This window comes from Salmo salar, unplaced genomic scaffold (genome assembly GCF_965601325.2).
Source record: "Salmo salar unplaced genomic scaffold, fSalSal1 ptg000587l, whole genome shotgun sequence".
NCBI lineage: Eukaryota > Metazoa > Chordata > Actinopteri > Salmoniformes > Salmonidae > Salmo > Salmo salar.
This window is the reverse complement of record NW_027675427.1, coordinates 1,699,417-1,726,788: the sequence shown is the minus strand read 5'-3', so window position 1 is coordinate 1,726,788 and position 27,372 is coordinate 1,699,417. Positions and strand designations below refer to the sequence as shown.

The window sequence follows — 27,372 nt, the reverse complement described above, 5'->3', positions numbered from 1 at the left end:
TGAGGGAACACTATCACCGACATGCCGATTTTTCCAAGGTCCACGAATGTAAGCAGGGAGACAGTGAGACCATAAGTCAGTACCTAGAGAGGCTGAAATATGTTTTCAATGCCAACAGTGGGTTAATAGAGCCACCAGTAGCCCAGGGGAACGATACAGCATATCACCAACAACTGAAAATAGCTTCCCTCAGTGGAATGCGCCCAGAGATAAGTCGTACCATAAAAAAGACTCTAGTAGGGTAGGGAACAGCAACTCTGGCAGAGGTAAAGAGATATGCCGTTCACTATGAGCAGGATGGGAAAAACGACAGAATGAAAAAAGAACAGAAAAGAGCAGAGTACCTGGTAGCAACCCTAGGGGAACTAGCGGGGAGGAGCAGAGACTCTGTAGACAGGAGGGGAAAAACAGGGAAACACGATGACAGAGACGGAGAGAAGCGGTGTTTTAATTGTGATAAAACAGGACATTTCACCAGGGACTGTAAAACACCCTGCAAATACTGTAACCAAGTAGGACACAATCACCGTATCTGCAGACATAAGGGGAAAGGCAGGCGTGACAATCGGGGTGGGAAGGGAGAGAAGAACAATAGGCGCCCACAGCCCGATTCAGGGAAGGAGGAAAAAGAGGATGAGGCATGACTAGATTCAGAGGAGGGGGAAGATCTGAGTGAACTAGACGAGGGGGTAACAGAACCAAATTGTGAAGTGTTTGAATTGGCAACCATTGATTTGGCATTACAACAGGAACAGAAACCACAGTTGATATTGACGGTAATGGGAAAGAAAATACAATTTCTTTGTGACAGAGGAGCATGCCGTACAGCGATCTGTGCTGCTGATAAACCTGAGGGAGTAAGAATATATGGGGAAAAGATTATAGTTCGCTCAGCTTCATGGACATCAATTCATGGAAAGGTTGTCCTCACCAATCAATTTAAAACATGAGCAGTCTGGAGGGGAGGCAACCGTCCCTGTCTTGATATCCAAACTGTGAACCTGCTGGGACGTGATGTAATGACCAAATTAAATGTAGCTGTCACTCCCATTGAATGGGGAATGATGGCACACATTGTTCAAGACAACATGGTAGTTTGCAGGGAACCGTGCTATTGGTAGAGTCAAGATCTGTTAAGGGGGGGAGTAACGGATAATCCTAAAACCTTGATGGAACTTGCGGATGATGCAGTACCAGGCCTCACTAAGATGCCCCCCGATGACTTACACTGCCCTCTGTGGTATAATAGACACCCAGGCCCCAATCCAGTCTATGAGGAGGCATTACTTAAAACCACAGAGAGAATTATAGGGCTAAAGTGGTTCCACTATGACAGTACACATGCAGCAGGGGAAGTAGAGCCACAGCATCAGACACAAAGACTGTTCAGGGAAAGGTGTGGCCCCCATGTCTCTCTTGCGAAAGAACCTTCAGAAGGGTGGGAGGACATGTCAGTGGATATTTAAGGGAAAGAGAATCACAGACTGGGCAGACATGATGAGTGGAGATCAGCATAGTCCATCAACCGATAGATATCGTAGGAAGCTATATTGGAGAGCTAATAGTGTTCCTGTGGTACATTTGAGTGAATGTGGGAGGTACTGAGGAGAGGCATGAAAATAAGGGAGAGCCGCACACCCTAGGAGCTCAGATGCAACGTTTCGACAGCCAAGCTGTCTTCATCAGGGTATAATCCGAGGAGGGTATAACTGAGGAGAGGCATACCTGTTAACAGAAGTTACCTGTTAACAGAAGAACAGGAATTAGAATTACAAATAGTCCCTGAGCACTTATGGTCACAAGGTCCAGCAGATGTAGGATTAATTAAAGGGGTAATTCCAATACAGGTATTGCCGAAATCTAATCATAGACCATACCAGAAGTAAAATTTAATGAAGCCCGAGGTAATAAAAGGGATTACTCCCATATTTGAGGAATGGGTAGAAGGGGGAGTAATCAGAGAAGGAGATGAAGCATAGTGCAATTCTCCAATGTTTTTGGTAAAGAAAGCAGCGCCGAGTAATGACTGGAGGATGTTATATCTACTCGGCTACTATAAGAGGTGATTTAGAGTGTAATACCTGGATCTTTATGTGTACCAGATTTTGGTTAACCTCTATGGGCTAGGTGGGACGCTAGCGTGCCACCCGTGGTGCACTCCATCAACAGCAGGTGCATTTCAAGAGCGGCAAATTTGAATCCAAATAAATGTCAAAATTCAAATTTTTCAAAAATACAACTATTTTACACCATTTGAAAGATAAACATCTCCTTAATCTAACCACGTTTTACGATTTCAAAAAGGTTTTACGGCGAAAGCATAAATTTAGAGTATGTTAGGACAGTACATTTACAAGAGTTGTGTGTAATGTTTTGTCAAGTCAAAGACAGGGTCACCAAAACCATAAAACCAGCTAAAATGATGCACTAACCTTTTACAATCTCCATCAGATGACACTCCTAGGACATTATGTTAGACAATGCATGCATTTTTAGTTCTATCAAGTTCATATTTATATCCAAAAACAGCGTTTTACTATGGCATTGATGTTGAGGAAATCGTTTCCCTCCAATAACCGGCAGTCAAGTCAGCGTCACAAATTAAATAATTAAAATTAGAAAACATTGGTAAAATATTATATTGTCATTTAAAGAATTATAGATTTACATCTCTTGAACGCAATCAACTTGCCAGATTTAAAAATAACCTTACTGGGAAATCACACTTTGCAATAATCTGAGCACTGCGCCCAGAAAAATACGCGTTGCGATACAGACTAGACGTCATGTTGGGGAGATCTAAAATCGAAAATACTATGTAAATAATCCATTACCTTTGATTCTCTTCATCAGATGTCACTTCCAGGTATCACAGGTCCATAACGAATGTAGTTTTGTTCAAAAAAGCTCATCATTTATGTCCAAAAATCTCCGTCTTGTTAGCACATGATCTAAGCCAGCCGGACTTCTCGTCATGAACGAGGGGAAAAAATATATTTCCGTTCGTTCAAACATGTCAAACGTTGTATAGCATAAATCATTAGGGCCTTTTTTAACCAGAACATGAATAATATTCAAGGTGGACGAATGCATACTCTTTTATAACGTATTGGAACGAGGGTACCCAACATGAACTCGCGCGCCAGGTGTCTAATGGGACATCATCGTTCCATGGCTCTTGTTCGGTCAGATCTCCCTCCAGAAGACTCAAAACACTTTGTAAAGGCTGGTGACATCTAGTGGAAGCAATAGGAAGTGCCAAAATATTCCTCAGCCCCTGTGTTTTTCAATGGGATAGGTTTAAAGTCAATACAACACATCAGGTATCCACTTCCTGTCAGAAAATGTCTCAGGGTTTTGCCTGCCAAATGAGTTCTGTTATACTCACAGACACCATTCAAACAGTTTTAGAAACTTTAGAGTTTTCTATCCATATATAATAAGTATATGCATATTCTAGTTACTGGGTAGGATTAGTAACCAGATTAAATCGGGTAAATTTTTTTATGCAGACGTGCAAATGCTGCCCCCTAGCCCTAACAGGTTAATGTATTTTTATTTTAGTATAAGTAGTATATCCTGATAGCCAAGGTTGGTTTGGCTTTACCTTTTAAGGGAGGGAATGGATATATAAAAGGGTATTATATGATTTTTTAAAAAGTAATTAGGAGTAATTTAGGAAGATTTGACCCTCCAGAGGAGAGCCACATTTGAATATATGAAGATGACATATTGGTGGCGAATCCCTCCCAGGGGGGCTGTAAAGCGAACACTCTAGCTCTGTTAGTGTTCTTAGCAGAACAAGGTCATAAAGTTAATAAGAGGAAGTTACAGCTCTGGCAGGAACAGGTCATTTATTTGGGACACACAATAAGACAGGAAGGGAGAACACTTAATTCCACCAGAAAGACAGCCATTCTAGAAGCACCTAAACCACTCAATAAGAAACAGATGAGTTTTCTTGGAATGATTAACCTCTATGGGACCGGCGGGACGAATTCGTCCCACCTACGTAACATCCACTGCCAGCCTGTGGCGCGATTTTCAAAATCTTCAAAATCCTATTACTTCAATTTCTCAAACATATGACTATTTTACAGCCATTTAAAGATAAGACTCTCGTTAATCTAACCACACTGTCCGATTTCAAAAAGGCTTTACAACGAAAGCAAAACATTAGATTATGTCAGCAGAGTACCAAGCCAGAAATAATCAGACACCCATTTTTCAAGCCAGCATATAATGTCACCAAAACCCAGAAGACAGCTAAATGCAGCACTCACCTTTGATGATCTTCATCAGATGACAACCCTAGGACATTATGTTATACAATACATGCATGTTTTGTTCAATCAAGTTCATATTTATATCAAAAACCAGCTTTTTACATTAGCATGTGACGTTCAGAACTAGCATACCCCCCGCAAACTTACGGGGAATTCGCTAACATTTTACTAAATTACTCACGATAAACGTTCACAAAAAGCATAACAATTATTTTAAGAATTATAGATACAGACCTCCTCTATGCACTCGATATGTCCGATTTTAAAATAGCTTTTTGGTGAAAGCACATTTTGCAATATTCTAAGTATATAGCCCAGGCATCACGGGCTCGCTATTTAGACACCCGGCAAGTTTAGCACTCACCATAATCATATTTACTATTATAAAAATGTCATTACCTTTTGTTGTCTTCGTCAGAATGCACACCCAGGACGTCTACTTCAATAACAAATGTTGGTTTGGTCCAAAATAATCCATCGTTATATCCGAATAGCGGCGTTTTGTTCGTGCGTTCCAGACACTATCCGAAATAGTAAAGAAGTGTCGCGCGCTTGGCGCAATTCCTGACAATAAAATTCAAAGTATTCAATTGCCGTACGTCGAAGCATGTCAACCGCTGTTTAAAATCAATTTTTACGTCATTTTTCTCGTAGAAAAGCGGTAAAATTCCGACAGGGAATCTCCTTTTCGGCAAACAGAGGAAAAAATCCCAAAGGCGGGGGCGGTCGGGGTCACGCGCATAAGCTAGTGTCTCTTGATGGGCCACTTGAGAAAGGCGATAATGTGTTTCAGCCTGGGGCTGGAATGACGACATTCTCTTTTTTCCCGGGCTATGAGAGCCTATGGACGACGTGGGAAGTGTCACGTTAGAGCAGAGATCCTTAGTAAATGATAGAGATGGCAAAGAAGTTCCAGAAATGGTCAGACAGGCCACTTCCTGTAAAGGAATCTCTCAGGTTTTGACCTGCCATTTGAGTTCTGTTATACTCACAGACACCATTCAAACAGTTTTAGAAAATTTAGGGTGTTTTCTATCCATATGTAATAAGTATATGCATATTCTAGTTACTGAGTAGGAGTGGTAACCAGATTAAATCGGGTATGTTTTTTATCCAGCCGTGTCAATGCTGCCCCCTAGCCCTAACAGGTTAACTATTGTCGTGCGTAGATACCCCACTTTGCATTACATACAGGGAAGCTTAGTGAGTTGATATATGGTAAAGCTATGGCAGCAAAAGATAAGATCAAGTGGACAGATGAGGTTGAGAACCAGTTTGTAACGATAAAGAAGTTATTGACAACTAGCTCTGTCCTAGCGTTTCCCAGATATGATTGTCCTTTTACACAGACAGTAGACTGTAGGGAAGGATTCATGACGTCAGTACTAACCCAGAGACACGGGGGGGGGGAGAGAAATAGGCCTAATGCTTATTATTCCTCCCGATTAGATGAAGTAGCCCAAGCCATGCCACTATGTTTGCAGTCTGTGGTGGCAGCAGCTCAGGCAGTTGAGGACTCGGCATCTGTTGTGCTCTATCATGATTTGACTTTAAAAGTTCCTCATGCCGTATCCATACTGTTGTTAGAACATAAGATGGCTTACAGGTCACCAGCTAGACATTTGTCTTGTATGATAATTCTTTTGAACATGCCTAATTTGACAATAGGATATTGCAACAGATGGCAGCCCACATGATTGTGTAACAGAAACTGAGAAAGTTGTCGTACCAAGACCCGATTTGACTTATCTAGCTTTACCTGATGGGGAACTGACTATGTTTGTAGATCGATCATCAAGAAAAAACCATGATGGCACTAATGCGACAGGATATGCTATAGTTACAGACACAGAGGTCTTGGAAGCAGAGCCGTTACCGAGAAACTATTCAGCACAATAAGCAGAAATAGTAGAACTTACCCGTGCGTGTCAGTTAGGGACAGGAAAACGTATTACTATTTACAAAGACAGTGCCTATGCATTTAACACAGTACACATATTTGCAGCCCAATGGAGAAGCAGGGGAATGGTAACCACTCCTGGGAAACCTATTACACACGCTCAGTTGATTTTGAATCTATTAGATGCTGTACTTTTGCCAGAAAAGTTAGCTATTTGTAAATGTGAGGCCCACATTAGAGGGACAGATAGTGTCAGTAACAACAACAGAAAAGCAGATGCGGAAACGAAAAAGGCAGGTCTTAAACCGCAGCCGTCGACACAGCAGTTCTTAAAAGAGGAAGTAAACATAGACAAAGCTATATTAAAATTGTCAGTCTAGAGCACCAGTGAAAGGGATTTCGAAATGGGAGAAGTTAGGAGCAATTTATATAAGGACGGTATTTGGTATCATGATAAGTTACCAATACTACTTAAGTCATTGTTTAGAGATGCGGCAAGATTGACACATGGGCAGAGCCATGTGTCAACAGGGGGGATAGTAGAGCAGGTTCGGAAACACTTTGTGGCCTATTGGAAAACGAACTACTTAAAAAAATTTTTTTATAATAGATAAGTATATTAAATGGGAAGAAGTGGTCCCAACTTACTGGGTGGACACGATTAGGGTAGTTGGTTTACTAGGATCTATCTCTTTAAATAATAGATTACATTTTAGCTGATCAGGTAAACCATATAGAATGCCAGAGTTAAATGTATCTCCATACTCTTCATGATCACCACAGATGTCATATATCCCTGTCCTGTTGGCTTAGAATATATCCTATATACTTAACCTCTTGATGTTACCCTAGGATAGGGGGCGCCACAGCGCATTTTGGAAAAAATTCGTGCCCATTTTCAACGGCCTACTAATCAGACTCAGAAGCTAGGATATGCATATAATTAATACATGTGGATAGAAAACACCCTAAAGTTTCTAAAACTGTTTGAATGGTGTCTGTGAGTATAACAGAACTCATATGGCAGTCAAAACCCCGAGACCGATTGAAACATGAAGTGGCATTCTGAATTGTGGACTCAACTTCACGTCGTCGCCTATTATTCACACCGTGCGATATCGTTTATTGAGCACTTCCTATTGCTTCCACAAGATGTCGCCAGTCTTTACAAAGTGTTTTGAGCCTTCTACTGTCGAAACTCAGTGAATGAGACGCGTTGGAAATTGGTCACAGGGGGAGGGCCATCACCATTATGACGCCGGCGGCCCTGTCTACCCCCACCTTTGGAAACGTTTTGAAACACGATGAAATCATCCCCCTCGAATCTTATTGGCTCTCTTGTTGAAACAGGCCCTGAAGATTTATGTTATACAACGTTTGACATGTTTGAACGAACCTAAATGTGAAAAAAAAGGAATATTTCGAAACTGCTGTGGCGCTAAGTGTGATTACCCAGTAAAGTTATTTTTAAATCTGGTACGACAGGTGCTTTCAAGAGATATTCATCTATAAATCTTAGAATGACAATATTACATTTTAACCTCTCTGGGCTAGGCGGGACGAATTCGTCCCACCTACGTAACAGCCACTTGAAGCCTGTGGCGCGATTTTCAAAACCTTAAAAATCCTATTACTTCAATTTCTCAAACATATGACTATTTTACAGCTATTTAAAGACAAGACTCTCGTTAATCTAACCACACTGTCTGATTTCAAAAAGGCTTTACAACGAAAGCAAAACATTAGATTATGTAAGCAGAGTACCAAGCCAGAAATAATCAGACACCCATTTTTCAAGCTAGCATATAATGTCACAAAAACCCAGAAGACAGCTAAATGCAGCACCAACCTTTGATGATCTTCATCAGATGACAACCCTAGGACATTATGTTATACAATACATGCATGTTTTGTTCAATCAAGTTCATATTTATATCAAAAACCAGCTTTTTACATTAGCATGTGACGTTCAGAACTAGCATACCCCCTGCAAACTTCCGGTAAATTCGCTAACATTTTACTAAATTACTCACGATAAACGTTCACAAAAAGCATAACAATTATTTTAAGAATTATAGATACAGACCTCCTCTATGCACTCGATATGTCCGATTTTATTAAAATAGCTTTTTGGTGAAAGCACATTTTGCAATATTCTAAGTACATAGCCCAGGCATCACGGGCTAGCTATTTAGACACCCGGCAAGTTTAGCACTCACCATAATCATATTTACTATTATAAAAGTTTGATTACCTTTTGTTGTCTTCGTCAGAATGCACTCCCAGGACTGCTACTTCAATAACAAATGTTGGTTTGGTCCAAAATAATCCATCGTTATATCCGAATAGCGGCGTTTTGTTAGTGCGTCCCAGACACTATCTGAAATGGTAAATCAGGGTTGTGCGCATGGCGCAATTCGTGACAAAAAAAATCTAAATATTCCATTACCGTACTTCGAAGCATGTCAACCGCTGTTTAAAATCCATTTTTATGCCATTTTTCTCGTAAAAAAGCGATAATATTCCGACCGGGAATGTCCATTTAGCTAAACAGAGGAATGAAAACAAACCTTTCGGTCATGCGGGCACGAGCCTGAGTCTCACAGTACTGTAACCAGCCACTACCCAAACGCGCTACTTTTTTTCAGCCAGAGCCTGCAAAGCCACGATTCTGCGTTTTGCCGCCTTCTGAGAGCCTATGGCAGCCGTAGGAAGTGTCACGGGACAGCTAAGATCCTCACTCTTCAATAAACAGAGACAAGAAGAACGATACCTTGTCAGACAGGCCACTTCATGCATGAAACCGTCTCAGATTTTTGCCTGCCAAATGAGTTCAGTTATACTCACAGACACCATTCAAACAGTTTTAGAAACTTTAGGGTATTTTCTATCCATATGTAATAAGTATATGCATATTCTAGTTACTGGGCAGGAGTAATAATCAGATTAACTCGGGTACGCTGTTTAAAATCAATTTTTATGCAATTTATCTCGTAAAAAAGCGATAATATTCCGACCGGGAATCTGCGTTTCGGTAAATAGAGGAAAAAAAAGAAAGACGGGGGCGACCAGTGCACGCGCCTAAGCCCACTGTCCCTTGATCGGCCACTTGACAAAGGCGATAATGTGTTTCAGCCTGGGGCTGGAATGACGACATTCAGCTTTTTCCCGGGCTCTGAGAGCCTATTGGAGCCGTGGGAAGTGTCACGTTACCGCAGAGATCCTTTGTTTTGGAAAGAGATGTCAAAGAGAGCCAATAAATGGTCAGACAGGCCACTTCCTGTAAAGGAATCTCTCAGGTTTTTGCCTGCCATATGAGTTCTGTTATACTCACAGACACCATTCAAACAGTTTTAGAAACTTTAGGGTGTTTTCTATCCATATCTAATAAGTATATGCATATTCTAGTTACTGGGTAGGAGTAGTAACCAGATTAAATCGAGTACGTTTTTTATCCGGCGGTGTAAATACTGCCCCCTAGCCCTAAGAGGTTAAACATTCATGAAATTACAAGTGTCATACATCATTTAAAAGCTTAGAATCTTGGCAATCGAACTGCGTTGTCAGATTTCAAAAAGGCTTTACGGTGAAAGCATAGCATTCGATTATCTGAGGACAGCACCCCACAACAACATATTTTCCAAACAAGCAGAGGAGTCACAGAATCCCAAATAGCGATAAAATAAATCCCTTACCTTTGAAGATCTTCCTCTGTTTGCAATCCCAAGCGTCCCAGCTACACAATGAATGGTCGTTTTGTTCGATAAAGTCCTTCTTTATATCCCAAAATAGTCTGTTTAGCAGGCGCCATGACTTCAGAAATCCACTCCTTCAACATGCAGACAAAGAAGTTCTAAAAGCTACCAGTAAATTTAGTCCAAACAAGTCAAATAATGGGTCTATATCATCCTCAGGTTGTCTAAAATGTAAATAAACTATAATATTTCATACGGAAAGTACTGTGTTCAATAGGAATGCCAAATTCGCAAGTGCGCACCCTCTCCATTGCGCGCAAAAACACTGATGTGACCCAAGCAGTCAGCTCACTGAAAGTGTAAATATTTATTTATTTTTCAAAATTGAAGCCTCAAAACCTTGAATAAATACTGTTGACATCTAGTGGAAGCTATTATGAATTGCAATCTGGGTGACGGACATAGGAGTTTTCAATAGCTTTACAAAATATGAGCCTGTGATTTTATTTATTTATTTTTTGGTCGGATATTCTTCGGGTTTTCGCCTGCCATATCTGTTCTGTTATACTCACAGACATTATTTTAATAATTTTGGAAACGTCAGAGTGTTTTCTTTCCAAATCTACCAATTCTATGCATAGCTTCTGGGCCTGAGTAACAGGCATTTTACTTTGGGCTCGCCAGACTCTCCGAACTTCCGAAAACTGCCCTCTAGCCCTAAGACGTTTTAACGGTCCTCACACTGTTCATGCTCTCATTTCATAGACGCGTACTGCTCACCTGTTCATCTTGTAATGAATAATGTGGAAATTGAGCAAGTTGAGGAGACTAAACTGCTTGGAGTAACCCTGGATTGTAAACTGCCATGGTCAAAACATATTGATACGACAGTAGCTAAGATGGGGAGAAGTCTGTCCATAATAAAGCCCTGCTCTACCTTCTTAACCTCTTGGGGCTAGGTGGGACGCTAGCGTGCCACCTGTGGTGCACTCCATCAACAGCAGGTGCATTTCAAGAGCGGCAAATTTGAATCCAAATAAATGTCAAAATTCAAATTTTTCAAAAATACAACTATGTTACACCATTTGAAAGATAAACATCTCCTTAATCTAACCACGTTTTACGATTTCAAAAAGGTTTTACGGCGAAAGCATACATTTAGAGTATGTTAGGACAGTACATTTACAAGAGTTGTGTGTAATGTTTTGTCAAGTCAAAGACAGGGTCACCAAAACCATAAAACCAGCTAAAATGATACACTAACCTTTTACAATCTCCATCAGATGACACTCCTAGGACATTATGTTAGACAATGCATGCATTTTTAGTTCTATCAAGTTCATATTTATATACAAAAACAGCGTTTTACTATGGCATTGATGTTGAGGAAATCGTTTCCCTCCAATAACCGGCAGTCAAGTCAGCGTCACAAATTAAATAATTAAAATTAGAAAACATTGGTAAAATATTATATTGTCATTTAAAGAATTATAGATTTACATCTTTTGAACGCAATCAACTTGCCAGATTTAAAAATAACCTTACTGGGAAATCACACTTTGCAATAATCTGAGCACTGTGCCCAGAAAAATACGCGTTGCGATACAGACTAGACGTCATGTTGGGGAGATCTAAAATCGAAAATACTATGTAAATAATCCATTACCTTTGATTCTCTTCATCAGATGTCACTTCCAGGTATCACAGGTCCATAACGAATGTAGTTTTGTTCAAAAAAGCTCATCATTTATGTCCAAAAATCTCCGTCTCGTTAGCACATGATGTAAGCCAGCCGGACTTCTCGTCATGAACGAGGGGAAAAAATATATTTCCGTTCGTTCAAACATGTCAAACGTTGTATAGCATAAATCATTAGGGCCTTTTTTAACCAGAACATGAATAATATTCAAGGTGGACGAATGCATAGCCTTTTATAACGTATTGGAACGAGGGTACCCAACATGAAGTAGCGCGCCAGGTGTCTAATGGGACATCACCGTTCCATGGCTCTTGTTCGGTCAGATCTCCCTCCAGAAGACTCAAAACACTTTGTAAAGGCTGGTGACATCTAGTGGAAGCAATAGGAAGTGCCAAAATATTCCTAAACCCCTGTGTTTTTCAATGGGAGAGGTTTAAAGTCAATACAACACATCAGGTATCCACTTCCTGTCAGAAAATGTCTCAGGGTTTTGCCTGCCAAATGAGTTCTGTTATACTCACAGACACCATTCAAACAGTTTTGGAAACTTTAGAGTGTTTTCTATCCATATATAATAAGTATATGCATATTCTAGTTACTGGGTAGGATTAGTAACCAGATTAAATCGGGTACATTTTTTTTATCCAGACGTGCAAATGCTGCCCCCTAGACCCAACAGGTTAACAACACTATCAACAAGGCAGGTCCTACAGGCCCTAGTTTCTACCTTCTGTCATGGGAATTCTGTTCCCAATGTTCATAAACTGAACTTCAATTAAACTACTCAGTCTGCCATCCCAGAGGGTGTAAGATTCTGGTTGAATGAAGCAGACGGAGAGCCAGCCTACAATTGGTCAGAATGTTTATTTACGAGAGCTCTGAATATCATACAATGTACACAGCATTTTATACCTGACATTTGGTCATACCATATGTCATACCCCTTACAAATGCCCCTCCTCTTCTTTAACCTTTTATGGATAGGGGGCAGTATTGACACGGCTGGATAAAAAACGTACCCGATTTAATCTGGTTACTACTCCTGCCCAGTAACTAGAATATGCATATAATTATTGGCTTTGGATAGAAAACACCCTAAAGCTTCTAAAACTGTTTGAATGGTGTCTTTGAGTATAACAGAACTCATATGGCAGGCAAAAACCTGAGAAGATTTCATGCAGGAAGTGGCCTGTCTGACAAGGTGTCGTTCTTCTTGTCTCTGTTTATTGAAGAGTGAGGATCTTAGCTGTCCCGTGACACTTCCTACGGCTGCCATAGGCTCTCAGAAGGCGGCAAAACGCTGAATCGTGGCTTTGCAGGCTCTGGCTGAAACAAAGTAGCGCGTTTGGGTAGTGGCTGGTTACAGTACTGTGAGACTCAGGCTCGTGCCCGCGTCGACCGAAAGCCTTGTTTTCTTTCCTCTGTTTAGCTAAATGGACATTCCCGGTCGGAATATTATCGCTTTTTTACGAGAAAAATGGCATAAAAATGGATTTTAAACAGAGGTTGACATGCTTCGAAGTACGGTAATGGAATATTTAGATTTTTTTTGTCACGAATTGCGCCATGCGCGCGACCCTGATTTACCATTTCGGACAGCTTCTGGAACGCACGAACAAAACGCCGCTATTCGGATATAACGATGGATTATTTTGGACCAAACCAACATTTGTTATTGAAGTAGCAGTCCTGGGAGTGCATTCTGATGAAGACAACAAAAGGTAATCAAACTTTTGTAATATTAAATCTGATATTGGTGAGTGCTAAACTTGCCGGGTGTCTAAATAGCTAGCCCGTGATGGCTGGGCTATGTACTTAGAATATTGCAAAATGTGCTTTCACCAAAAAGCTATTTTAAAATCGGACATATCGAGTGCATAGAGGAGTTCTGTATCTATAATTCTTAAAATAATTGTTATGCTTTTTGTGAACGTTTATCGTGAGTAATTTAGTAAATTGTTAGTGATTCGCCGGAAGTTTGCGGGGGTTATGCTAGTTCTGAACGTCACATGCTAATGTAAAAAGCTGGTTTTTGATATAAATATGAACTTGATTGAACAAAACATGCATGTATTGTATAACATAATGTCCTAGAGTTGTCATCTGATGAAGATCCTCAAAGGTTAGTGCTGCATTTAGCTGTCTTCTGGGTTTTTGTGACATTATATGCTAGCTTGAAAAATGGGTGTCTGATTATTTCTGGCTTGGTACTCTGCTGACATAATCTAATGTTTTGTTTTCGTTGTAAAGCCTTTTTGAAATCGGACAGTGTGGTTAGATTAACGAGAGTCTTGTCTTTAAATAGCTGTAAAATAGTCATATGTTTGAGAAATTGAAGTAATAGGATTTTTAAGGTATTTGAAAATTGCGCTACTGGATTAGACTGGCTGTTGCGTAGGTGGGACGCATTCGTCCCCCCTAGCCCAGAGAGCTTAATGGCACCTGTTTGAACTTGTTATCAGTATAAAAGACACCTGTCCACAACCTCAAACAGTCACACTCCAAACTCCACTATGGCCAAGACCAAAGAGCTGTCAAAGGACACCAGAAACCAAATTGTAGACCTGCACCAGGCTGGGAAGACTGAATCTGCAATAGGTAAGCAGCTTGGTTTGAAGAAATCAACTGTGGGAGCAATTATTAGGAAATGGAAGACATACAAGACCACTGATAATCTCCCTCGATCTGGGGCTCCACGCAAGATCTCACTCCGTGGGGTCAAAATGATCACAAGAACGGTGAGCAAAAATCCCAGAACCACACGGGGGGACCTATTGAATGACCTGCAGAGAGCTGGGACCAAAGTAACAAAGCCTACCATCAGTAACACACTACGTCGCCAGGGACTCAAATCCTGCAGTGCCGGACGTGTCCCCCTGCTTAAGCCAGTACATGTCCAGGCCCGTCTGAAGTTTGCTAGAGAGCATTTGGATGATCCAGAAGATGATTGGGAGAATGTCATATGGTCAGATGAAAACAAAATATAACTTTTTGGTAAAAACTCAACTCGTTGTGTTTGGAGGACAAAGAATGCTGAGTTGCATCCAAAGAACACCATACCTACTGTGAAGCATGGGGGTGGAAACATCATGCTTTGGGGCTGTTTTTCTGCAAAGGGACCAGGACGACTGATCCGTGTAAAGGAAAGAATGAATGTATCGTGAGATTTTGAGTGAAAACCTCCTTCCATCAGCAAGGGCATTGAAGATGAAACGTGGCTGGGTCTTTCAGCATGACAATGATCCCAAACACACCGCCCGGGCAATGAAGGAGTGGCTTCGTAAGAAGCATTTCAAGGTCCTGGAGTGGCCTAGCCAGTCTCCAGATCTCATTTACATTTACATTTAAGTCATTTAGCAGACCCTCTTATCCAGAGCGACTTACAAATTGGTGCATTCACCTTATGATATCCAGTGGAACAACCACTTTACAATAGTGCATCTAAATCTTTTAAGGGGGGGGGGGGGGGTTAGAAGGATTACTTTATCCTATCCCAGGTATTCCTTAAAGAGGTGGGTTTTCAGGTGTCTCCGGAAGGTGGTGATTGACTCCGCTGTCCTGGCGTCGTGAGGGAGCTTGTTCCACCATTGGGGTGCCAGAGCAGCGAACAGTTTTGACTGGGCTGAGCGGGAACTGTGCTTCCTCAGAGGTAGGGGGGCCAGCAGGCCAGAGGTGGATGAACGCAGTGCCCTTGTTTGGGTGTAGGGCCTGATCAGAGCCTGAAGGTATGGAGGTGCCGTTCCCCTCACAGCTCCGTAGGCAAGCACCATGGTCTTGTAATGATCTCAACCCCATAGAACATCTTTGGAGGGAGTTGAAAGTCCGTGTTGCCCAGCGACAGCCCCAAAACATCACTGCTCTAGAGGAGATCTGCATGGAGGAATGGGCCAAAATACCAGCAACAGTGTGTGAAAACCTTGTGAAGACTTACAGAAAACGTTTGACCTGTGTCATTGCCAACAAAGGGTATATAACAAAGTATTGAGATACATTTTTGTTATTGACCAAATACTTATTTTCCACCATAATTTCCAAATAAATTCATAAAAAATCCTACAATGTGATTTTCTGGATTTTTTTTCTCATTTTGTCTGTCATAGTTGACGTGTACCTATGATGAAAATTACAGGCCTCTCTCATCTTTTTAAGTGGGAGAACTTGCACAATTGGTGGCTGACTAAATACTTTTCCCCCCCACTGTATATATATATATATATATATATATATTTGCAGTCAATATTAATGTAAAAAAAGAGGGAACACTTTATGCCTTTCTTACTTTTATTGAGTGCCAGTGAAAATATGCAAATTAACAAATCAATTGAATACCCAGAATAGACCACCTACACTTTGCCTCCTTCCCTGCTATGCACAAGGCAGTAGAAATGGCATGTTTAAAATGAATGAGAAACTCTCTATTAAAGCATCCAGCTTTTATGAAACATGACAGTGTACAGTATATTCAGCTAACTGTCTAAATAACGTAGGGATTTACATCATATTTACGTAGTGCAAGTTACTATACACAAGGCCTGTTACAAGCACCCATTGAAATGGTAATAGTTTAACAGTAATTGAAACACCTTGCCACATTCAACAACTTGTGGTTAAGAACAAAGTGCTGCTGAAAACTTGGGAACAATAACAATCCCTTTAAGGACTGTTTATCTCTTTTCCCTGTCAATGAGAGCAGAGTATTAACCTATATCATCAACTGTTATTCCAAAAACATGTGACCATAAGTGGCAAACATATGCTCATTAATAGCCCTCAATTATACATAAACAATACGAACATGTTGGATCTACAGTCGAGCCTATGTGGCATGTTTGTACAAGAACCAAAAATATAAATCATTTAAGGAAAATAATATGAAAATGAAACCCACAGATATTAACACTATCTGAGGAGAAGCTGATTGGAATTGGATGGTACCTGAGCTACAGTTGGCTCTAGTTCTATCTATTCATCTTCCTTTTTAATGCTACGTTTCTGTTGTGGATATTTGATAGCAAACCAGTCTCTGTCTTTCAGAGCTACTGGCTCTGCTTGTAGGCAGGAGTCACAGTCCTTTTTACCTGGTATTCTGCAACTTGTTATGAAATTAAGCAAATGCCGCTCAACAGCTTTCACTTCATCACCTGTCCACTTGCTTCTCACCTTCACAGCTTTCATAAATGCAAACAAAATACAGCTGATTAACAATGAGCTCTGTTAAAGTGACAAATGGAGGATATGATACAAAGGATTCTAGTTAGTAGTTATATGATGTTATCAATACATGTGAATACAAAATGCTTACTAACCTTGCTTTCCTTTGGAGCACTTTGAGGAAGCTTGGGATGTGACTATTTTACCATGTCTTGGTTGTGTGTTGCTCATGTTATCCAGGGTGGTTGGCTCAGGAGTGCCCTCCATGTTATCCAGGGTGGTTGACTCAGGAGTGCCCTCCATGTTATCCAGGGTGGTTGGCTCAGGAGTGCCCTCCATGTTATCCAGGGTGGTTGGCTAAGGAGTGCCCTCCATGTTATCCAGGGTGGTTGACTCAGGAGTGCCCTCCATGTTATCCAGGGTGGTTGGCTCAGGAGTGCCCTCCATGTTATCCAGGGTGGTTGACTCAGGAGTGCCCTCCATGTTATCCAGGGTGGTTGACTCTTGTGTTTGCCTCAGAAGTGTCTGGTCCCTAGAAGTTTCTGTTGTTGAGCCTTTGCAAAGTAATAATGAATGTGATTATTTTCTATGAGCTTTATGACAATACATTTGCTTGCTTGTATTATTCACTGTAAACAACCTCAATGTCAGGCAATACGCAATTCTACATTAGATATTAACTGATATTTCAGATATAAACATAAACTGATTGCAAATCCATAAATGTGGAATTACTTATCACCACCAATGTGATTGTTTAAAAACAGATAGAGGATCGTTTCGATAATCCCAACAGAAATGTGCATTTATGTGACATAACTTAAAGATATTACCACATATATACAAGTCAGGATACCTTTGCATTGATGTAGGTCAGCAATGGATTCTTCGCTGGAATCATCATCACTCATTTCTACTTCATCTGGTTGGGTAAAAAACATTTACGGCCAATTATTTAAATGAAGGACTAACAACACTTATAATAGTTATATTTGAAGTTGCTAAAAACTATATTTCAAACAAAGTTTTAACTTCAGGATTGACCTCAATGTCATCCAGCCCTTTCCCCTGCAGGTAAGGCAGTCTTCCTTTTTCGATTGCTATCAACAGTTTGCTGACTTTTGCGAGCTGCAGGGTACTCTCTGGAAGCCGATAGAATTCTCTATGGACATGGATGTCATGTCCTAGAAAGGTGCCTCTGGGTTCTTTGCGCCGCATTGATTTGCATACTTGCGAAAGCAGTCGGAGCCTCTGTAATGGGAAAGGATACCTGGCCGTGCAAACATGTACACATTTTCTTTGTGGATTTGACACTCTTTCCTGCTTATCATGAGGAGGTCCATAGCAGCAATCATGTCAGGGGTTAGAAGCACTGGAACCTTTCTTGACCTTTTACCTCGAATCTCAACTCTCTCAAAGTGCTCTGCAAGCTTCCTCTCAAAGTCAGTAAGGCCACTCACAATGTCTGGATTCAGCTCCGTAAGATCCCTGGATGTGAAAGACTGAAGCTCCATTTTTGAAACTTCCCCTTCCCTCCTTCTGTTAAATAGTACTACCTGCGTCAAAGTCACTTTAGCAAGATTTCCAAAGCTTTTGCTGTTGGGTTCTTCCTCAAGGTCCTTCATACACTTAGCACGCTCAGTAGCAAGAAACTTGTGCAGCGCCGACACATCCTCTGTAAAGGGTCAAACCTGTGGTTTATTCCATTTGGCTTGTTGAAGTGTACCCAACGCGGTAGCTGAAATGGACTCTGTCCACTTTTTCTGATGTAAAGTGGCAAATTGCTTTGCAGACTCTGCAACAGCAGGGCGATTTGCAATGATGGCATTGCATTGCACAATGCCTGCAACTTTGGCTAAACTGTGTCCCAATTTCAAAGCCAATGATGGGATTTTATACGAGTTGCTTTCAACATCATAACCAGCAACAGATCTTACTGCCTGTATCACATGGGGAAAGTTACAGGGCATAACAAGGTCTTCGGTGCTCTTCAATGGTGTTATAGCCCTTGCCGTTATCAATAGTCTTGCCATCTCTCTCATTTTTTGGCGTGCGTAGTCATTCCTTTTCTCATATGGTTTCCTGGAATTTAACACTGACTCGCCGATACAAAGGATTTCAGTTTCACTCCTTACAACCGAGGAAACGTCATCCTGGTTCATTTCACAAACAATCTTCCAAACAGCTTCCTTAACTGAGTCAGGTCTTGGTATGTGCAATTGAATCCATTTCCGCCCAACTTGAGGCTCTCCCTCAACAGATTTCTTCGGGCAGTTTCTCACGTCTCCATAGGGAATTTCTTGCATACAGTCCTTCGCAAAATTTGCAGTGACGGTAGTAATCAGATGGTTTTGCAGTACTAGGTCTTCTACAGGCAACCATCTCTCCAGTGCCACAGCTTGCCACTTCAGCATTATGGTCAAAGTTTCCTCTCTTCTTAAGAGAGCGTAACAACTCTCTTCTTTTGCGGGATCCTTTATTAAAACTGAAAGCCATTGCAACATCAGGCTTTTCACTGTGGATGGATTCGAGGTGTCTTGCCAATTTAGAAATGGCCTTTTTACAATAAAGACAAAATTGCTTCTTGTTGTACTTGCTTCCTTTTGCTGTTATTGACAAAGGTGTGACATTTATGGAGCTTTTCTGGTGTGATGTGTTCTCTGATGAATTCACACTGCAGCTTATTACTGAAGTACAAGGATTGCTGCGCATCTTTGAATAACTTAATGTTCTTGGCTTCTCTGAACTGGTGGTACTATCCCCACTGTGTGCTGTAACGTTCCCTAATTGGTGTGTTCTCTGACAGTTTGTGGTGGAGATTATTTTCTGTGGTTTTATATTCCTTACTACAAGAACTTATAGTACTTATAATAGAAGCATCCAAGAAACTGCCACATGTGTCTGGAACATAGTCTGCATCGTCATAGTCCGTAGCATCCGAAGATTCATCAAGTAGGTCAGTAGAGGTCTGAAGAAAAATGGAGAAAAAAAGCATCTAATTCTGTCAATAACTTATACATGTATTAATACCTGGGGTATCATACTCCCTACAGTACCATCACATTGTGCATAACACCTACATACTCACAGATAAATTAATTATGGTGAACTGATTGAAAGACCTCTGTCTCTCAGCTATCTCTTTTTTAGCCTTCTCATAACGATCATGATGGCGCTTCAGATTTTGCAGATAGCGTCTTTTTCTAAAATTAATTTGTATAAGTCTTACTGGAAATTACTACAATGTTTCCTCACATCAAAAATACCACAATGTGTTTACAAAGAACATTAACTATTTTATCTAATAACAAGAATGCAGCTTTCTTACCTGCTTTGCTGTAGGACACTGGAAGGGTATAATTCCACTGGACTTGCTTGCCTTGAATGAAATGATGAAGAATAAATATTTGTTTGTAATAACACAGCACCATAACAGTAAATTAGGATATTATACATTATACTGTATGTGAAAATAATTTGTGATAAGAAATGGATAATACTGTTTTATAGATGACCTATAGATGAAAATATTAATATGTGGATCTGGGGTTTTTAAGCAAGACTCTATAGAAATGGTTAAAACTGTACAATATCTGCTAGCCAACAATATGAGGACCGTGTAACACACACACTCTGCTCTGGTTGGGTCATACCATATCGAGACGTCATCTGAAACACATTTACGTCTTGAACAGACTAAATACAAAATGAGGACATGACGACTGATCACATCTAGAGTCAAGGTTAATGACTTTGAGTTATCCTTTTGTTGTCAAAGAAAGCTCACAACCTTAAAATTAATGTAAATGGATCTACTGCCATATCAATTAATTCACGCAAATTGATAAGAAGTATGTTAAATGGGCAAAAACATTGCCCAAAAAATACAAAAACATAGGCATTAGAGAGAATAAAGATTAATTGTATGTTTTGAGGAGCGGTTAGTTCTGTCAAATGGTCGGGCTAATTTTGTTTACGCTATGATATCGAAACAAGTTACGGGAATGTTGATATTGTGAACATTTTACATAAAAGGTTGGTTGTAATACAGTAAAAAGCCATTTAATTTATATATTGGAATGAACTGAGACAACAATTTAATTTAAATAGAAAAGATCTACAGTACATCTATACATCTACAACCGCATTACTACTGTAACTACAGTACATCTATACATCTACAACCGCATTACTACATTAGTACAGTAACTACAGTACATCTATACATCTACAACCGCATTACTACAGTAACTACAGTACATCTATACATCTACAACCACATTACTACAGTAACTACAGTACATCTATACATCTACAACCGCATTACTACAGTAACTACAGTACATCTATACATCTACAACCGCATTACTACAGTAACTACAGTACATCTATACATCTACAACCGCATTACTACAGTAACTACAGTACATCTATACATCTACAACCGCATTACTACAGTAACTACAGTACATCTATACATCTACAACCGCATTACTACAGTAACTACAGTACATCTATACATCTACCACCGCATTACTACAGTAACTACAGTACATCTATACATCTACAACCGCATTACTACAGTAACTACAGTACATCTATACATCTACAACCGCATTACTACAGTAACTACAGTACATCTATACATCTACAACCACATTACTACAGTAACTACAGTATCTATATCCAGAATTCCACTAGTTGTACAGCTGTGGACAGAAGAAATCTGTCTTCTAAATGCAGCTGCCTTAAAAAGAACATAAAATGTTTCCAGTTATCTGTTGTAATGTCATACAGACGTATATCTCTCTAAAATGTGATAGGACTGGTAAAAGCTAACTGGACTAAATGACAATGGCAGTCTCCATTCTAGATAGTACATATATTCCAAAGAGGCAAGCTGTGACACACTATCTCTCTACAATCTCCTCCTTATTCCTCTGACACTGGCAGGAATGAAGACCAGAAGAGAGAAAGAAAGAGATAATGGAAGAGAAGCCAGAAGAAGAGTGTGACATTACCTCCTGGGGTGGTTGTCCCAGCATGTGGTGGCCATAATTCAAACTAAAGGTCTGTCTAAGACTAGAGGAACAGAGCCAACAGACTCCCAGTTTGCGTCCCAAGTGGCACCCTATTCACTATATAGTGCACTACTTTTGACCAGAGCCTAATGGCCAGAGCACTACGTTTGACCAGAACTCTGATCTAAAGTAGGGCACTATATAGGGAACAGGGTGCCATTTGGGATGCCGGCTCTGACTCTCTGATAGGCCAATACCTCTAAACGTTCCTGAATCTCCAATGTGCAGTGTAGCATAGTACCAGATACTCACAGCATGAGGCGAGGTTGGAGAAGCTACTGTAGGAAAGTCTTTAAACTAACTAGAAAACAGGCATGGAGCCCTGAGCTGGTTATATAAGGATGTTAAAATGTAAACATCTAGAGGATGGAGATAAAGGTGTGTTTAATCCATACTTTCTATAAGCTTCTATACAGAACCTCTACAGATATCAGCCATTTCCATTGAGGATTTTCCCCAGAGTGGCCACAGACTTTGTTTCCAACTCCACAGCCTGGATCCAGTGTCCCGCTGAGCTATGGCCTCAGTGGTCCTGCTCTGACTTGGGGCCAAGACGAGACCACTTGGACCTTCCGAGCGGCATTTTACATAACAATTGGCTAACTGTGTACATGGGTTAACGCCTTCCACAGTTAACACTTTCTCACAAAGCAACTGTCCTGATGATGCAGAGAGAGGTTGTTGAGTCTGCTCTTCACAAGTCTCTAGTGTCACCCTAAGGAGTCTGCTCTTCACAAGTCTCTAGTGTCACCCTAAGGAGTCTGCTCTTCACAAGTCTCTAGTGTCACCCTAAGGAGTCTGCACTTCACAAGTCTCTAGTGTCACCCTAAGGAGTCTGCTCTTCACAAGTCTCTAGTGTCACCCTAAGGAGTCTGCTCTTCACAAGTCTCTAGTGTCACCCTAAGGAGTCTGCACTTCACAAGTCTCTAGTGTCACCCTAAGGAGTCTGCTCTTCACAAGTCTCTAGTGTCACCCTAAGGAGTCTGCTCTTCACAAGTCTCTAGTGTCACCCTAAGGTGATGAAAACACACTTCCCAAAACATAACACTAGAGCTTAACCTGTTAGGGCTAGGGGGCAGTATTGACACGGCTGGATAAAAAACATACCCGATTTAATCTGGTTACCACTCCTACCCAGTAACTAGAATATGCATATACTTATTACATATGGATAGAAAACACCCTAAATTTTCTAAAACTGTTTGAATGGTGTCTGTGAGTATAACAGAACTCAAATGGCAGGTCAAAACCTGAGAGATTCCTTTACAGGAAGTGTCCTGTCTGACCATTTCTTGAACTTCTTTTCCATCTCTATCATTTACTAAGGATCTCTGCTCTAACGTGACACTTCCCACGTCGTCCATAGGCGCTCAGAGCCCGGGAAAAAACAGAATGTCGTCATTCCAGCCCCAGGCTGAAACACATTATCGCCTTTCTCAAGTGGCCGATCAAGGGACACTGGCCTTATGAGCGTGACCCCGACCGCCCCCGCCTTTGTGATTTTTTCCTCTGTTTGCCGAAAAGGAGATTCCCTGTCGGAATATTATCGCTTTTCTACGAGAAAAGTGTCGTAAAAATTGATTTTAAACAGCGGTTGACATGCTTCGAAGTACGGTAATGGAATATTTAGAATTTTATTGTCACGAATTGCGCCATGCGCGCGACACTTCTTTACTATTTCAGGTTGTGTCTGGAACGCACGAACAAAACGCCGCTATTCGGATATAACGATGGATTATTTTGGACCAAACCAACATTTGTTATTGAAGTAGCAGTCCTGGGTGTGTATTCTGACGAAGACAACAAAAGGTAATCAAACTTTTATAATAGTAAATATGATTATGGTGAGTGCTAAACTTGCCGGGTGTCTAAATAGCGAGCCCGTGATGCCTGGGCTATGTACTTAGAATATTGCAAAATGTGCTTTCACCAAAAAGCTATTTTAAAATCGGACATATCGAGTGCATAGAGGAGGTCTGTATCTATAATTCTTAAAATAATTGTTATGCTTTTTGTGAACGTTTATCGTGAGTAATTTAGTAAAATGTTAGCGAATTCCCCGGAAGTTTGCGGGGGGTATGCTAGTTCTGAACGTCACATGCTAATGTAAAAGCTGGTTTTTGATATAAATATGAACTTGATTGAACAAAACATGCATGTATTGTATAACATAATGTCCTAGGGTTGTCATCTGATGAAGATCATCAAAGGTGAGTGCTGCATTTAGCTGTCTTCTGGGTTTTGGTGACATTATATGCTGGCTTGAAAAATGGGTGTCTGATTATTTCTGGCTTGGTACTCTGCTGACATAATCTAATGTTTTGCTTTCGTTGTAAAGCCTTTTTGAAATCGGACAGTGTGGTTAGATTAACGAGAGTCTTGTCTTTAAATGGCTGTAAAATAGTCATATGTTTGAGAAATTGAAGTAATAGGATTTTTAAGGTTTTGAAAATCGCGCCACAGGATAGTAGTGGCTGTTACGTAGGTGGGACGAATTCGTCCCGCCTAGCCTAGAGAGGTTTTAAAACCCACTACCCCCATTCCACTACTTTGACCCTATCTGCTCCTGCACCAGGCCAACTAACCCTACACTCATTAAAACCCACTACCCCATTCCACTACTTTGACCCTATCTGCTCCTGCACCAGGCCAACTAACCCTACACTCATTAAAACCCACTACCCCATTCCACTACTTTGACCCTATCTGCTCCTGCACCAGGCCAACTAACCCTACACTCATTAAAACCCACTACCCACATTCCACTACTTTGACCCTATCTGCTCCTGCACCAGGCCAACTAACCCTACACTCATTAAAACCCACTACCCCATTCCACTACTTTGACCCTATCTGCTCCTGCACCAGGCCAACTAACCCTACACTCATTAAAACCCACTACCCCATTCCACTACTTTGACCCTATCTGCTCCTGCACCAGGCCAACTAACCCTACACTCATTAAAACCCACTACCCCATTCCACTACTTTGACCCTATCTGCTCCTGCACCAGGCCAACTAACCCTACACTCATTAAAACCCACTACCCCATTCCACTACTTTGACCCTATCTGCTCCTGCACCAGGCCAACTAACCCTACACTCATTAAAACCCACTACCCCATTCCACTACTTTGACCCTATCTGCTCCTGCACCAGGCCAACTAACCCTACACTCATTAAAACCCACTACCCCATTCCACTACTTTGACCCTATCTGCTCCTGCACCAGGCCAACGACCTGGGAGGACAGGACACCACCACTCAACACACCCTGGAACTCTTCTGAAGTCAAATCTAGTATGACCAAATACTTCTCTGCAGCTGCCACCAAAACATTTTTTTTCTTCTGTGATTTACATTCCATTTCTGCGGTACAGTTGATAACCATTTGCTATGAACACTAAGAAGCCAACCTTACTGAAGCATATATCAATGGTTGGCCCATCCCTCTGTGCTGTCACAGATCTACTACTCACAGGGATCCTCTCAGGATCCCTCAGCCTTGACCCATCCTCCTCTACTTTCTTCACTGCCTCAGCAGTGACAACCTGTTCCCAACAGTGGGGTCAGTGGGATTGGATAGGGGCCCCTCTTCCTCTCTCTCTCTCTCTGACTGGAGGAGACAGGTGAAATGGTGTGTCTCCTCTGGTCAACAATACTCACCTTGAGAGACTCCACAGCCTGTTGGAGCTCCTTCAGCTCCTTCTCTCTCTCCTGGAATCTCTGCTGGACCTTCTGCTGACTCATCCCCAGCTGCCTCTGTGGAGAATCACTCTTCAATGAGCTATCAAGCTTTATTAGTCCAGTAGATCAATAGTATAGTAATGTGACATAGGGCCCATAGAGAGGAAGATCTAAAAAAATGGATGGTCCATTTACTAAATGATATTTATTTGTTGCTATGTGAATGATTATAGTTTTTATGGTAGGACTACATGTATCAACAGGTTGAGACTGAACTTTGGACTCATAAAAGGGCATTCAGAATGATAATAGTCTTTGACATTATAAAATGGTGATACATTTAGAGAATCTGGGTTGACATATCAATATACTCAAGGTTTGTGTTCATATTTGTTCTGCTGAGGATTCATTTCATTTCAATGATCTCATATTCAAACAGCCTTAGTTCCTACTGTATCTTTAATTCTTTGTTTATCAGACAGTCACCAATAAGTTGTTCTGGTCTTACCTGTTTCTCAGTCATCTCTGCTGCAGCTGACACTGTATCATGGCCTTTATGTTCGTCCATTGTACACTGATAACAGATACACTGCTGATCGGTACGACAGTAAACCTCCAGCAGTTTGTCATGATGAGAGCAGATCTTCTCCTGTAGTTGTGCGGTGGCTTTGACCATCTTGTGCTTCTTCAAAGCAGGAGATTCGTAGTGAGATTGGAGGTGAGTCTCACAGTAAGAGGCCAGACACACCAGACAGGACATGAGGGCTTTCTGCTTTCTGGTCCCAGTGCAGACATCACACACCACATCTCTAGGTCCAGCATAGCACAGAGCAGGAGGGGGAGCAGCCTGGAGTCCTGTCTTCTTCAGTTTCTCCACCACCTCAGCCAACATGTTATTTTTACTCAGCGTCGGCCTCGGACTGAAGGTCTGTCTGCACTGAGGACAGCTATAGACCCCTTTCAGAACATCCTGATCCCAGCAGCCCTCAATACAGCTCCTACAGTAACTGTGTCCACAGGGGATGGCGACTGGTTCCTTCAGTAGATCCAGACAGACAGAACAACAGAACTGGTCCTGGTCCAGCAGAACTCCCTGTTGAGCCATTTGGACGGTTGTTCACTCTCACACAGACAGACGACACAGAGACTCAGATCAGTTTCGTTTCCTCAGAAGAGAGTTTGTGAAGGGGGATGGACTTCCTGGTTCTGCCAGAGGGGTGGGGTTAGAGGGAGGGAGGGAGGAATGCAGGAAGAGAGAGAGGAACTGCATGCAACATCAAGAGGGAGACAAATAGTTTTGTTCCAATGTTAGAGCCCTTAACATGGAACAAATGACATAATGAATCTTAAAATGTGAGTTGTTAGAATATATGAAGGGTAACAGTTTTCTATGAAGTACGTATGTATCATTATTTTAATCACCTTTATAATGCCTTATAAATCGATAAGTCCTGAGGAGGTGTGATATATGGTTATTATACAGTACCACGGCTAAGGGCTGTTCTTAGACAAGACACAACACGGATTGAGAATTATCTAACACTTTCAACAATACAATCACATTTTATTTTATTGGTTTCATACACATATTTATCAGATGTTATTGTGGGTGAAGGGAAATGCTTGTGTTCCTGGTTCCAACAGTGCAGTAATATCTAACAATGCTTGTGTTCCCAGCTCCAACAGTGCAGTAATATCTAACAATGCTTGTGTTCCCAGCTCACAGAGGGCAGAAGTCAATGAAAATATTAGGACAAGCAATGATATATATATATATATATATATATATATATACATATATACACTGTATACTGTGATGTGATGCATAGACAATTTGGAGTACATCTGTAGTATATCTGAAGAATAGTAGAT

At 41.0% G+C, this 27,372-nt stretch overlaps 1 protein-coding gene and 1 long non-coding RNA gene across 2 annotated transcripts in view; both read right to left on the bottom strand.

Annotated features, from left to right (window-relative positions):
- The window catches only part of LOC123733384 (uncharacterized), a 325,585-nt gene that overhangs the window by 15,646 nt on the left and 282,567 nt on the right, over window positions 1–27,372 (bottom strand). The gene's annotated exons all lie outside the window — the stretch shown is intronic.
- LOC145876400 (E3 ubiquitin-protein ligase TRIM8-like) lies at window positions 15,854–26,702 on the bottom strand. Its single transcript, XM_082972179.1, has 7 exons — window positions 26,009–26,702; window positions 25,480–25,575; window positions 20,060–20,110; window positions 19,597–19,699; window positions 17,588–17,653; window positions 16,887–17,285; window positions 15,854–16,748 (listed from the first exon to the last, which is right to left on the bottom strand). The coding sequence occupies exons 1-6, from the start codon at window positions 26,603–26,605 to the stop codon at window positions 17,089–17,091; spliced, it is 1,110 nt and encodes a 369-aa protein (XP_082828305.1). The 5' UTR covers window positions 26,606–26,702; the 3' UTR covers window positions 15,854–16,748; window positions 16,887–17,088.